Genomic DNA, 14,050 nt, shown 5'->3' on the forward strand with positions numbered 1-14,050 from the left:
AACTATTCGTAAGATAAAGTTAATGGTACTCGTAGATTTTTTTTTTTCGTGCTCGTTTGATCGTTCAACCGCTATTCGTAGAACATTTTCTTGCTTGTAATGTCTGATCATTAATGACTATACTCCTTGCATGTCAACTATGGATAATTTATGGATGGATAATTGGCAGGAATTCGTTCGAGTCTCGTTAACATTCCCCTTACGATGATTCAACATAGAATTAATTTAATATAGATCGTGCGAGCTTCAAGTTACGAGGTTCTTTAACTCTTCACATTTATCATCGGGAGGTTTTTCTTTTTTTTTTTTTTCTTTTTCTTTTACGTTTCTTTTATTTCCTTTTCATCCACCTTGTTCATAACTGTTTCTTTCTCTTCTGACGTAACGATCGATAAAAAAGACTGAAACGGTCTTTCGTTTAACGTTTCACTTATTTCTTTACATTAATATTTGTTCGTTTTTCTTTTTCCCTTTTTTTTTTTCCTTTTTTCTTTATTTTCTTTTCATTTATACAAAATTACACGATTTAATCATAATTGCCTTTTATATAATTTCGTTATTGTTATTGTTATTTCCATATCGTTAAGTTTGATAATAGCTTAATTGATCCATTTGCTTCCTGGTTGGATTCGCACCGTCATGTTTGTTATTTGCAAATGAGCTTGCAAACACGTCGACTCGTTATTTTAGATCGTCCAGAGGGAATAAAACTTATGATAAAGGTACGCTTATCCATACATTATTATGTATTATATTTTAATTCTTATAGAACTAGTTGTAACGAGCGTCATCCATGAATTCGGATTATGGATTCGCCTAATATACAGTACACTTGAAACGCTAACAAGCGATTATATCTGACGACATGAACGATGATTATACGCATATACATACACTAGCGAAGGTGTGTGTGTGTGTGTGTGTGTGTGTGTATGTGTGTGTATGTGTGTGCTCATACCTGGTATATGTGTAAGCAAGTACAAAGCGATCATAGATCTAAATTACAGACAGCGTTAACAAATCCGTTATTATTATATTTGCTATTTTAGATAGCTCATTATAATGGCATGTTTTGATGGATTATCTTTCGTTTATTATTATTATTTCTTTAGCAACAAATAATAAAGAAATAATAAAAAATAATAAGAAAATGGAGAGACGTGTTAAATTGTTAAAAATATTAATAAAAAATTAATACGTTTCTCTTATTGTACGAATGAAGTTAATTATTGTTAAAATGAGATAATAAAAATGAAAAAAAATAATATTTTCGATTGACGTATCTCGCGATTTTGGTCGCGTGAAAATGTATTTTAAGGTATTTAAAATGACGAGGAAGGACATAAGAACGATAGATATGAATGGGAGTTAAGGAGAAGGGAAATTAAAGTCGCAAGGTCGTAATCGAGTCGCTAACGACTGACCTCGTAACGACTGTCGCGAAACGGGTGTTTCTTCTTGGTAACGTGAATTATACCGATATTATTAATATTTCCATAGAGTCGCTCGGGAAATGTTGTTCTGCTGTTCGTAAAATAATAATGGATGATAGGGAGCTAAACGTAGCGAGAGGAAATAACCTTCGTGTGTTATGCAGATAAAAAGTTCGATCGATTCTAAAATGAAATGTATCTATGGTGTGTTTTATTGATTAGGTGTCTGAACGTTGTCTATTAATCTTCGGAAACAACAAATTTCATCAAATATTTTTATTTGCCTTCTCGAGCGACAGTTTTTGACAGATTTATGTATTTTGGGGAAAAAAAAAAAAAAAAAGAAAAAAAGAAAAAGCTCAAGTTGATTGTTTATCGAGGGATAGTTACAAATATGCAAATAGATGTAGAGAAATTTTTACATACATTTGTTTCTGATAAGAGACGATATTTTGTAAAATTTGTTTCATTCACTTTTTCGTTCCTTTTTCCTCTTTTTTATTTTATTTATTATTTTTTTTTTTTTTTTTTTATTAATAGAACACGTTTCTATAATAATTTAACATTGAAAGCGACAGATAAACTGAATACAAATAAGTTGACCGGAGTCCCAACAATTTGCAGTTAAGTCGTACCACTCGCACTAAAGGTATTGACTAAAACTCGAAATTTGCGGTTCCGGCAAGAAAATTTACCATGTCTTTGCGAACGTTGCGCGAACGACCAAAGAGATATCGGTTCCGTGTCTTCGCTTTGCCTCTAACGAAGTAACTCAGCTACGTGTCTTGTTTTTCAAGACTAGTACTAACAGCCTTTACCACGTGATTCCTTACTTCCTTACGAATTTGATCGTTTTCCTAGATCAAAAGATATAGTCGAATTAAATAGAAAATAAAAACTTTAATGCCTTTGTCGTTTACTTTGTTCGCTGACGTTAATACTCATTTAAAATAAATACCAACGGTATGATTTACGTGTAACAATTACATTTCAAGATTTTCTTCGGATAATAAAAAGTGTTAATTAATAATATGACGAGAGAATAGAAGACATGAAGAAATTTCGATTAAAGTTTGTTATTTCAAATGTCAAAATGACAGTTTTGACTTAATCTAAGAAAATACGTAATTAAAGAATAAAGACGAAGGAGTAAATTGAAGACGTATTTCGATATCGAAGAAATATTAAATCCTTCGGGAACGATTTAAAGGAATGAGAAAAGTTACGAGCCATTCGATTTTCCAGTTCCCGTATTAGACATAACGGCAGTGGCCGGTTTCAAAGCGCAAATACCTTGCGATATCGAGCCACCGACGAAAGACGAGATGGTTATCATGGTCTTTTGGTACAAAGACGGGAAGGAAGGCGAGCCAATATACAGTGTGGATGCCCGCGGTAGAGCCGTAGGTCAAGCAAAGCTTTGGTCGGATCCATATGTATTTGGGGAAAGAGCGACTATGAGGACAAACGTGGTGCCAGCTGAACTCGAGATCGATCCTTTGCAATCGACCGATGGAGGAGTATATACATGTAGAGTGGACTTTAAGGATAGCCCAACGAAGAATCAGAAGATCAACCTCACCGTTATAGGTGAGCTTAATCGATCCTGTCCTTATCACTTCCTTTTCCACTTTTCTTCCAATTTTCTTTTTCATACGATATAGGTCAAGTGTTTTGTTATTCTTCGTGAAAATTACAAACTCATTAACCCGAAGAATTCGAAAAGACCGCGATATTTCAAATATTTCGTAGAGGGAAAGTAGAGGAAAGTTTAGAAGAAGTAGTCTATTTAACTGGAAGAAGGAAAGTTGCTAAGTCGAATGGATCTCATTAATGAAGCGTAAAAGAGAACGAAGACGGGTCATCGCGTAACGAGTTTGACTAGCTTTCGGTTGGCGAAGGGCAACGCGATTTCGAATTAATTAATCGAACGCAGTAACCGTTCAACAGGTGTTGACCTCATCTGCGGCTAGCCGCATTTTCATTTTCTCGATTGGATCAGTCAAAGAGATGGCTAACTTTCCTTTCTAGTTTTATTAAAACGTTGAATCAACCAATGTTATTATGAATCGAGATAGTTGTTTGAAGATTTCTCATTGTTGGTTAAACTTTACTTTTTAATTTCAACGCTCACTCTTTTATTTAATTGATTTATATATTGTATTTCCAGTTTGATTATATACCCGTGTGATTTTAAAAGGGTTTAAAAATAAAATGCTTCTGTAATTCTTCGTTAACCTGTTAGTTCCATGAAAAAATAAATATTTTTGTTAACCTGACTGCGCCGATTAATCGTCGGCCCTTTTTTGTTTTTTTTTTTTTATCGAACAATAGTGCCATCAAAGAAACCGGTGATCTACATGGGCTCGAGTAAAGTTCTGGCGAAGATATTACAACCCTTTAACGAGGGTAGCGAGATGACGCTATTGTGCGAGGTGATCGGAGGCACGCCACCACCGAGGGTCACATGGTATTTTGAAGGAAAATTACTCGACGATACGTACACGTTAGAGCATGGAGACGTTACTATAAATCGTTTGGATGTATCGCGAGTTACAAGGGATTTTTTAAGGGCTAGGTTGATTTGCAGAGCGAGCAATACACAACTTATGTCTCCGTTAACATCCGAGATTATTCTCGACGTTAATCGTGAGTTTTTTTAATATCTCTATTGAATATCTTCTAGCTTGTAGAGTGTACAAATGATTTTCAAGATTTTTTATTTGTTTTCTATTTTTCTATCTTTTTTTGTCTTTTTTCTATCTTTTTTTTTTTTTTTTTTTTTTTCCTTTTTTTTTTTTTCCAGAATCATATGATTTGTAATTTCGTGCAATTCCGTGATATCTTTTGATATTTTTGCAGACTGGAATATCATTTTGAGAGACGAGTTAATATATTCGAGTTCTTTTTTTTATTTTAGTAAAACCATTAATAGTGAATATAACAAACAAACGAAATCACATATCGGCATTAAGAACGTACGAAATAGAATGTGCGAGTTCTGGTTCAAGACCGGAAGCCATTATAACTTGGTGGAAAGGGACGCATCAAGTGAAACATATGGCTAGAAATGTGAGTGCAATTGCTATTAAACTTTTACGTGAAATATCAGACGTTATCTATATAACGAATATTGTTTCGTCTTATACGAGCTTAGATACTGAGTTCTTCATAGTTTGCAGATAGTCCGAACATAACGAGAAGTGTGCTGAGTTATGTTCCTACGATCGAGGACGAAGGAAAGTATTTGACTTGTCGTGCCGAAAATCCTGTTGTACCTGACAGTGCCTTGGAAGATAGATGGCGATTGCTCGTTCATTGTAAGTGAAAATAAATTAATCATTAAACGTTGAATATTAATAAAATCGTCAACGGTAAGAAATATTATTATATCGTTATTAACTTATATTATTATTATTATTATTATTATTAAATATTATTTTATTTTTGTATCACTTTAGTGCGAATATATTTATAAATAGAGTAATTCTTTTCTTTTTCAATTCGACATAAGTGTTAATTGAGCGAACGGAGAAATGGAGTGGAAAAAAAATGTTTATGGTTAAGAATGATTTATATGTGTATAGAATGAAATTGAATGGCGCATAAGATGATTTCACGCGAGGAGAAAATATTTGTGGGACATTGGAGTTCAGTGGGATCGATTTATCGCGTTTGCGGCTTACAGACGCTCCAGTGGTCACGATCAAATTGGGCTCGAGTTTGCGGGCGAACGATATAAACGAGGGTGACGACGTCTACTTCGAGTGCGACGTCCGGGCCAATCCAAAAGCTTACAAGTTGGCCTGGTTCAAGGACGGCAAAGAATTACATCAGAACGCGACAGCCGGGATCATACTTCCTGGTGGTAATTCTTTGGTTTTGCAGAGTGTAACTAGAAGTTCGGCTGGCGAGTATTCGTGCATGGCTACCAATCTTGAAGGAAAATCTACCAGTAGACCAGTTACTTTAGAAATAATGTGTAAGTTGATCATTCAACAAAAATATTTAAAGCAATAAAAAGTGAACGTTAATTATTTTTATACGTATAAATTGATATCTTTATATTTAATGACTTTTTATATAATATTATTTGAAATAGTGAAGATTGTATTTAGATTTAGGGGAGATGAGTGGAATGATTTGAACGGCATATAATCTTATTATTTATTATAATAATAAATCTCATTCTGATTATTATTAATGATCGTTAATTGGATCGATCTAATCAAGATGAAAAAATGATTTTTTTTTAATATTTTAGATGCCCCAATTTGCAAAGAAGGCTCATCAACACAAGTGGTAGGCGCGTTAAAGCACGAGACGATATCTCTCGTTTGCGGTGTACAATCGAAACCACCTCCTACGACCTTTCAATGGACGTTCAACAACTCCGGCGAGCTGATGAACGTGCCGGCGAACCGATTCACGCAGGTCAAACCGTTGAGCCTCGTCACGAGCCATTGGCACGGCTCCAGAATGAATTACACGCCGTCGAACGACATGGACTATGGGACGATAGCTTGCTGGGCGAGAAATCGTATAGGGCTGCAGAAAACGCCCTGTCTTTTTCAGATCATTGTAGCTGGGAAGCCATACCCACTGCAGAATTGTACATACGTACAATCGACCGGAGCCTTCTCCTATCGAATGGGTAAGTGACCTGCTCTATCTTCCTATCATGTTGGCTACTAAGCCAAATTTATATAAATCGATATTTTTTCTTACATGCTAGCGATTAATAATTACCCATTATTTTCTTATATTTATCAATATGGTTAAACATTTACGATTAATTCTATATTATTTTTCATGGGATTTTATTTAATTTTTCATTCATCCTTTACAACATTATTTATGAATATGAATTGAATAGGTAAATTATGAATGAAGGTACTTCAATAACTTTAGCCTTCTAATATTTAATAAAAATCCGTCCTAATTTGTGTTAATTTGAAAAGTAGGTAATGCCTCTATATTGTGTTTAACATTAAAACGGTTATCGCGAATGTGAATTCTCTTGAAATTTGTCTTTTAGGACGTCTATTAAAGACGATAGGGTAGTTTAGCCAGTGAAAAACGCAAACAGTCGACCGAGAAATGTCTTTTCTCTTTTTCTTCTTTCTATTTCTCTGTATTTCTACTGCTGCTGCCACGTCACGTCGAAAGAAACGGTCGCACATCACTGACGTTTTTTCCGTAGAGTCAGCAGCGTTGTGTACGCTGCCGTTGTCGGATGAAAGAGCTGCCGCTCTGCTTGGAAGGGGAGCAGCTAAGTGCTGAGAAACAAGTGTTCGGATTTCGACGGCACAGCATTTTGCAATGTAGGTCAGGTGCTACCGGTTTCGTAACTTCGACTACCTCGCGATGTTCCCTCTTTGTTTCTTTACTCCCGAAGGATAAATACTTTTTAATAGTTTTGACGAATGCGCTCCCGGGAACGATGGGATTCACTCTTTTTTCTTTTTTTTTTTTATCGTACTATCTTCGAAATCTTACGAAAGGACAAGAAAAAAGAGAAAAAGAAAAGAAGAGAAAGAGAAAAAAGTCGTTAACGTCGATTTACACCTTTCTATCGAACGACGATAGTGAACGAGGAACTCTGTGTCTGTTCGAGAGTTTAAAAAGTATCCAGTGTGAACGCAGCGATATCGCTAGGCTTTATCAAGTTCCATTTGAATTTTTTTCGGATTTTAGGATTTTATATCATATAAAAAGTATGAACGATATATAAAAGCGATGGATTAAAGAAATAGACGATTCCTATGTCGAATCGAAAATGATAAATGATCATTCTAAATAAATGAGTTGATTCGTTTGGTTGTTCATGGATACCGACTAATACGTATTATCAAACTTCTAATTTTAATCCCATTACTTTTGAGTTCACTTCATTAACGTAAATTAGTCCATTTCGTTTTTGCCGTGATTAAACTGCAAGAGTTTTGTTGTCTCATGAGAATCGTCCGTGTAGATAAGCACGCGTCTATGTAAAACAGGACACGAAGACTTTAAAGCTACCGACCCGAGGGACGCCGATTGGTTGATCGTCAGATGCTCCGAGGGATTTGACGGTGGTCTGCCGTTGACTAATTACGAGTTGGAGGTTTACAGCGAGGATAACGTTTATCATGTAAATACTATATACTTGAATCACACGGATAGATCAACTGGCCCGGTCTTTGAGGTATCAGGATTGGAACCAGGTTGCAATTATAGGCTACATCTTTATGCCGTAAATGCAAAAGGTCGAAGCGATCCCGTCGTCCTTGAACCTGTTTCTCTTAAAGGAGTCGCCATGTATACAACAGGTGAGAAAAAAAAGAAACATAAAAAAGAAAACTGGATCCTTTTTCATCAATTATTTCCAACCTTTCCGATCCTTCCGATAATACAATTTTTTTAATGGCATAAAAAGACAGATACAAGATTTATGCCTTTTATCGTGAAACGAATGGAGATTTTGTATATATATATATATATATAAGAATTCTATATATATATCAGCGTGAACTGAATGATGTATTTGAAAGTGACATTTGTTAAGCTTTCTTCGAAGAAAAGACGATTATAATTGACAAATCTTCATTTAAAATCAATTCTTCGTATATATCTTCCTTTAAGATCTTTCTCAATCATTTGTCTTTTTTTACAATATTTATTTCTTACTTAAATATTTTCTAACTAATAATATTTATTTTTTAAAATATTTATTTAAGTATAAAGATTGACATCACTTCGTAATATCTTGATAATTGAGATCATAAATGACGTGTATAAATAAAATATATTATAATTTCGGATCCCTGTAGAGAAGTTGGCCTTTATTACATATATGTATGAATAATTAGTTATTTATTGCGGGAGTCTTAAAAGATTGACAGGGAGCAAAGTGTTATCGACAAAGTATGAAGTGTTATCTAACTTTAGACGATATATTCTAATATTAACATAAAGTTACAATTAAAAGATTCCATAAATTATATTGTCGATATCTTAATTATATTCAATCAATGTCTGACAATCGAGTATTTGAGTTTTGATAAATGTCATTACAGAGTATCAAAAAGAATATCGCTTTTAATTTCCATTCAGATAATTAAAAAAATGTCTTCTGTTGCGAGTGGCAAAGGTTAACGAATCATTTTAATAAGAAATAATGAGTATATTGTTGAATGAAGAGAGAGAGAAAGAGAGAGATAGAGAAAAGGACGTCAAGTCGTGCGTCGCTTGTAGCAACAGGATCGAGAACATCCTTCAACGTTCTTGTTTACTTTTGTTACTATTATACTCGTTTCCCTTTCTTTTCTCTCCTTTCTCTTTCTCATTACGAGGAAGAGTAATAGTGGAGAGGTAAAAATGAAAAAGAAAGAATTTTTCTTTCTTTTTTCTCCTCTCACGCGAGCCTCCTTCGGTAACATCCATCGTAAGGGCTGAATTAAAATCGCATAAACGAGCCGAGTAGCTCTCCTCATTCTCGGCCGCATTTATCGTCTTTAATTTCCATCCTCATGCGTAATTCATATCGGTTACGCGATACGATTCCGTTTTATGAGAAGGTACGCGTGTGCGAGTCCTTCTTTCAAGAGCATTCGCTCGCTCTTCGAGCCTCTTCTTGCTCGTTTTGCGTTCTCGATTGAATCGTGGCTTACCACCAATTGTGATCTTTTTTTTTCTTTTCTTTTTTTCTTTTCCTTTTTTTCTTAAATAGCCATAAAACTAGTTAATATGATAATATGTTCAACGTAAGCGAATATGAATGTAAAATGGTGTCACGACGATTATATTAACTGATATGCTTTCTAATTTTTTTTTTTTGTTAAGGAATATAAAGAGAAAATTTGTATTAAAATATTATTATTAGGGGAATAAAACGATTTAAGATAGATAAGTATATTTAACATTCGTAAAGCCATCTTTTTTCGTATTCTCAAAAAGAATCCTCTCAGAGGACATCGCGTATGTATAAACGAACGTATATATTTTTCATAGATACATACATACATACATATATACATACATACATACATATATACATACATACGTAGAAGTAGGTAAACACGTAGGAATCCTTCAGAAGAGGCTAACAAGCCACAGCGTTTTCTGAATTCCAAAAAGGTTATCGTTCTCCGCGAACCGGTTCTCCGTTTCCTCTTAATCTTCGCTTCCGGAATCTACCTGCGTTTCCTTCGTGATCCAATAACAGAGAGAAAAAGCGAATTCCGCTTACCGGACACGTCTGTCCGAGATCGGCAAGCGTTTGGACGAGAGAACCCTCTTTCTTCCTTTTCTTCTCCATCCTTTTCCTTTCTTCCTTCTCGTCCTTTTCGATAAGAAGAACGATCCTTTCGAAGACGAGCCAATCTTAGCTCACAGACTTTGCTTCGATTACGCTGCAGTCTTTTCCTCGCAACTCGCCGTGGGTACAAATTAGTCGCCAGTTTGATTTTTCGATTTCTCTTAGAGTCAATTCAAGAAAATCGTTTCGACGAAGAAAAAGAAGACGTAGAAGAAGAAGAAGAAAAAAGGGGAAAAAGAAAAAAAAGAAAAGAATTCGAACGAATCTTTCTAATCAACGTTAACTAAATATTCCTTAAATCCTTAGTGTTTTCTTTCTCTCTCTCTCCTTTTTTTTGTTTTTTATTTTTCTTTTATTTTTCTTTCTTTATAAATTCCGCTACGTTAATTATCAAACATCTATCTCAATACTATATTCTATGTGTAACTTAGTCTATTATTGATTTAATTCTTCCAAGGTCGTGGAACTTCCGAAGAAACTACAGATTACAGTCTATTGGTGGCTTGCTTTGCTGGCGGTATAACAGCGGTGTGCATCCTTATTTTTGGAATAACTTTAACTCTCTATCGTCGGAATCATCCGATGCAAGGTATAAAGACATTAACAGAAGTGGTTCAATATGAGAGTAAAGATAATCGAATGTTAGCAACAACTACTACTATGCCCGGTGTGGCCGTTGCTACGATGACAAATAATACTACTAGCAAGGACATAAGAGATGAGTTTAAAGAACGTAGCAGTGGCATGCCAACAGAATTACCCGACGACGATCCGGACTTGATACCAAACAAGCTCTTAGAGCAACGACCCGACATTTTCGAGCCAAACTATGCGCCAAGTGGAGCGAATAGAACGAAAGACTTTGGATGCCTCGAGGAGCTTGATTTTCCTTCGCCATCCTCGGTTCTACGAGCGAAGGATTCCTGGATCTACCCGAATGGTTACGTTGAGAGAGGAGGATCCGAAAGGAGCCTTAGTCCAGCTCGACCTAGCACGTTACCGGTTCATCGTACTCATGATATTTATACGAGGAGTCTTCGTGTTCAGGAAAGTTGTATATAAATGATTGACTAAAAATAGAAAGAAAGAGAAAGAGAGAGAGAGAGAGAGAGAGAGAGAGAGAGAGAGAGAGAATGAGTCAGTCTGTGTGCGTATGCCTGTATGGTAGAACCATTTTGACTATTTCAATCCTCGTACCATACGTTGTTCATTCGACGTTTGTACATAGAGACAATAAATATCGCTAAGGTTCATTGTCCTATCCCTTTTATCGCGTCTTTATCCCAATGCCCTGTTTCTTCTTCAGTCCTTCCTTTTAGAATTTAGGATAATTGTTCAAAGAAGCTAATATCACTTCCCGAAGGATCGCGTTTGTAAATAGACAATAAATCTCTCGTCGTTTAAGATTCCTCGTATTTATAATACCTTTGATTTTCGATTTTTCGATACACGTTTCCCAATTGTCGCCTCAATATGGAAAAATTAAAAAACAGTTTATTGGATTCATAAGGATTTTATGGACTGGTATCACATTCGTTTTTCACTTCATTTTTCAGCTCCTCGAGAGTTTATGTAAACGTTTGTATATATGGATAATAAATCTCGTTGTGTAATAATTTCTTAGGATCCATTATTAATTATCCCAATGTTTTAAAACGAACGATAATTTTTGACTATTTCATTATTACTTTGAAACATGATTATTAATGATATATGAAAGCTCATATATCATTAATTATTTGAGATATTTCTGTTCTCTTTTTTCTTTAATTGGATTGAATTTAAATTAAAAACAAATTAAATACGATATCTGAGCGTATTTTCGTTATGAAAATAGATTATGTTTTTGAGGTAAATTATTAATTTTAGTCGAAATCAAATATAGAGATTGCTATATCAAACGAATTAATTTTGCTTATTTTATATATTTTTATAATTCATTTTACATTTACATATAATTATAATTTATGTAATCTATATTGGAATGTATTTAATTTCAAACGAAATTGTAAATATTAATTTCTTAAAACGATCAATTCTTATATGAAACGAGAATCACATGAAATGATCATTTTGAGAATCAAACCAAAATCCGTGACGTTACGAAGGTACATCCGATCAAGAAATTCCGTTGACGGGAATATTTTTTGCTTTTTGCAAGTAGTCGTTGATTTTCAACGAACGGTTTGCTCTGCCGACGGATTCGCCGATAAGCCGCTTATCGTCGTTTCGACGCTCGAAAGGTCCACGTCGATAGTCGCTTTGGTGAGCCAGCCAAGAGCCGACTGGACGTCAAACGGCGTTCGCACGACGAAAACGACGGAAACGTCGTGGCTGGGAGCTTTCTCGCGTGCAAACACACTGTGTTGTCCAGTCCGATAAATCACATCGTTAGGACAACGGCTGTTTCGACCCATCGAATTTCTCCTTTCGCTTGCAACGGAAATAACCTGCTAGCAAGCCAAAGGGTCTTATAGAGAAAGGAAAATGTACTTGCTGTACGTGATAACAAGAAAGAAAAACAAAAATCTGTCTGAACGGATTTACAATTAATTAATTGACGCAGCATCATTTCTTATTATGCACACTTCATTCAATTCATTTTTTTTTTTTTTATAATATTCAATTTTAATTTCTTTTCAAATTCTATCTGAATGGTTATTGTACGTAATTTAATTGTATACATTGTGTATTGTATATTTTTTTCGTATACAATATACACGTCGATCTAAAAATCTTAAAATCGTGTTTTTTTTTTTTTTGTTTTTTTTTTCTTAAAGCAATTGTTCTAATTTTCACTGTAAGCTATCGTTTTTGCACTCAATGAAAATATTTATAATATACTTGTAATATTATTGAAATATTCTTTTTAATAATTTTGTCTAAAGACTATTCTTTCGATGTACGAAAGAACGAAATTTATTTATTTATATGGATTTGGATGAATTTTTGAACGATCTTTGAAAGAGTTTCAATATATATATATAACTATTGTAATTATATGGAATCGTGAATGATCGTTAATCCTGTTAGAAAATTTATTTTATATTTGTAAGTAGAATTTTACGAGATAAACTTAGTAGCAATTCTATAATTATTAAGGTGAGTGTATAATCGATTTATTAATGGAAATTCACACATATCAATATGAGTAATATGATAATTTTTTTTCCTTTTAAGAAAGTAATATTTTTTACGCGATAAGAATATTTTTGAGGTAACATTGAAACTATTCCATTCATTTATTTTTATTATAGCAACCGGCATGGCTGTTTGTACGATTTGTCAAAATTATTCGTACGAGATGTTGGAAGGCTTGAAAGTAAAAGATATTTTTCGTTAAAATCAAAATGCGTCGAAAGATACCCCCAGAGCGTTACACCAACATTAAGAGAATTTCGTCGAAATCGAAAAAAAAGGCGGGTAAGTATGAAATATTTGTTAATCGACATTTATTAACCTAAAATATGTCAATGTTTTTGACGTAATAATTAATTGTATCATTGTGTAATACATATTCAATTCCGAAGAAAAGAATCATAGAGTTTTGATAGACTTCAAACTGCAATATTAATTTTTACATAAATTTTGTGACTCATTTAATGTTTATTAAAAAATGTAAGGAAAGTCGTTAATCTCTTTTAGTATTTTAAAGTACTACCTTTGAGAAAGAAAAATATTCGACGAGATTTCTGAAAAGAAGAATACGATATAGGATGTGCCGGTCGTATCTAAAAAAAGAAAAGAAAAAAAAAAAAAAAGATAGAAAGAAAAGAATATTAAAAAAAGATTAATAAGTCAAAAGAGAAAAATTAAAAATTAAAAGAATTAAAAAATTAACAAAATTAAGAGACGAAAAAAAATGATCGTGAGGTGCTTATTCCGTTGAGATTTAGCTTTTTATTTCATTTTTTTTTTCTCGTTGAGCACTCTTTTCGTCATCGAGCTGCAACGAAAACGTACAGGAGATTACTTTTTGAAGAAAATGGTGTGGTTCCACAAGAAGAGTGCTAGTAGAGAAAGTGAAGAATCATCACGAGCATTTGTAAAAGACAAATTGCTTAGCGCACTTTACGAGATGAGCTACATCGACGTCAGATCGATAAAAGACCATCGAGTATCTAGAAAAGATATGAAATGTTAACATAGTGATGTCATTCGAATATTTTTCTTATTTTTTTTTTTATAGATAAATGAATCATACTTTTTCTGCGAAATTTTCTTATAAAATTTTATAAGTTTATCAGAGGATTGAAAATTATATAAAAACAATTATTTTTAGGTGTACGTTACGTAGATATAAATGTATATATATGAG

The 14,050-nt window shown here is 33.8% G+C and overlaps 1 protein-coding gene across 1 annotated transcript in view; it reads left to right on the forward strand.

The window, feature by feature from the left end:
* The window catches only part of LOC124949168 (hemicentin-2-like), a 30,296-nt gene extending 18,948 nt beyond the window's left edge, over positions 1-11,348 (forward strand). The window contains exons 3-10 of the mRNA XM_047493829.1: positions 2,679-3,023; positions 3,768-4,082; positions 4,354-4,505; positions 4,609-4,753; positions 5,122-5,415; positions 5,698-6,087; positions 7,433-7,744; positions 10,190-11,348. Of these exons, the coding sequence (XP_047349785.1) occupies positions 2,679-3,023; positions 3,768-4,082; positions 4,354-4,505; positions 4,609-4,753; positions 5,122-5,415; positions 5,698-6,087; positions 7,433-7,744; positions 10,190-10,794 (2,558 nt within the window). The 3' untranslated portion in view covers positions 10,795-11,348. The remainder of the gene's footprint in view (positions 1-2,678; positions 3,024-3,767; positions 4,083-4,353; positions 4,506-4,608; positions 4,754-5,121; positions 5,416-5,697; positions 6,088-7,432; positions 7,745-10,189) is intronic.
* The last annotated feature ends 2,702 nt before the right edge of the window (positions 11,349-14,050 follow it).

Source organism: Vespa velutina, chromosome 5 (assembly GCF_912470025.1).
Source record: "Vespa velutina chromosome 5, iVesVel2.1, whole genome shotgun sequence".
NCBI lineage: Eukaryota > Metazoa > Arthropoda > Insecta > Hymenoptera > Vespidae > Vespa > Vespa velutina.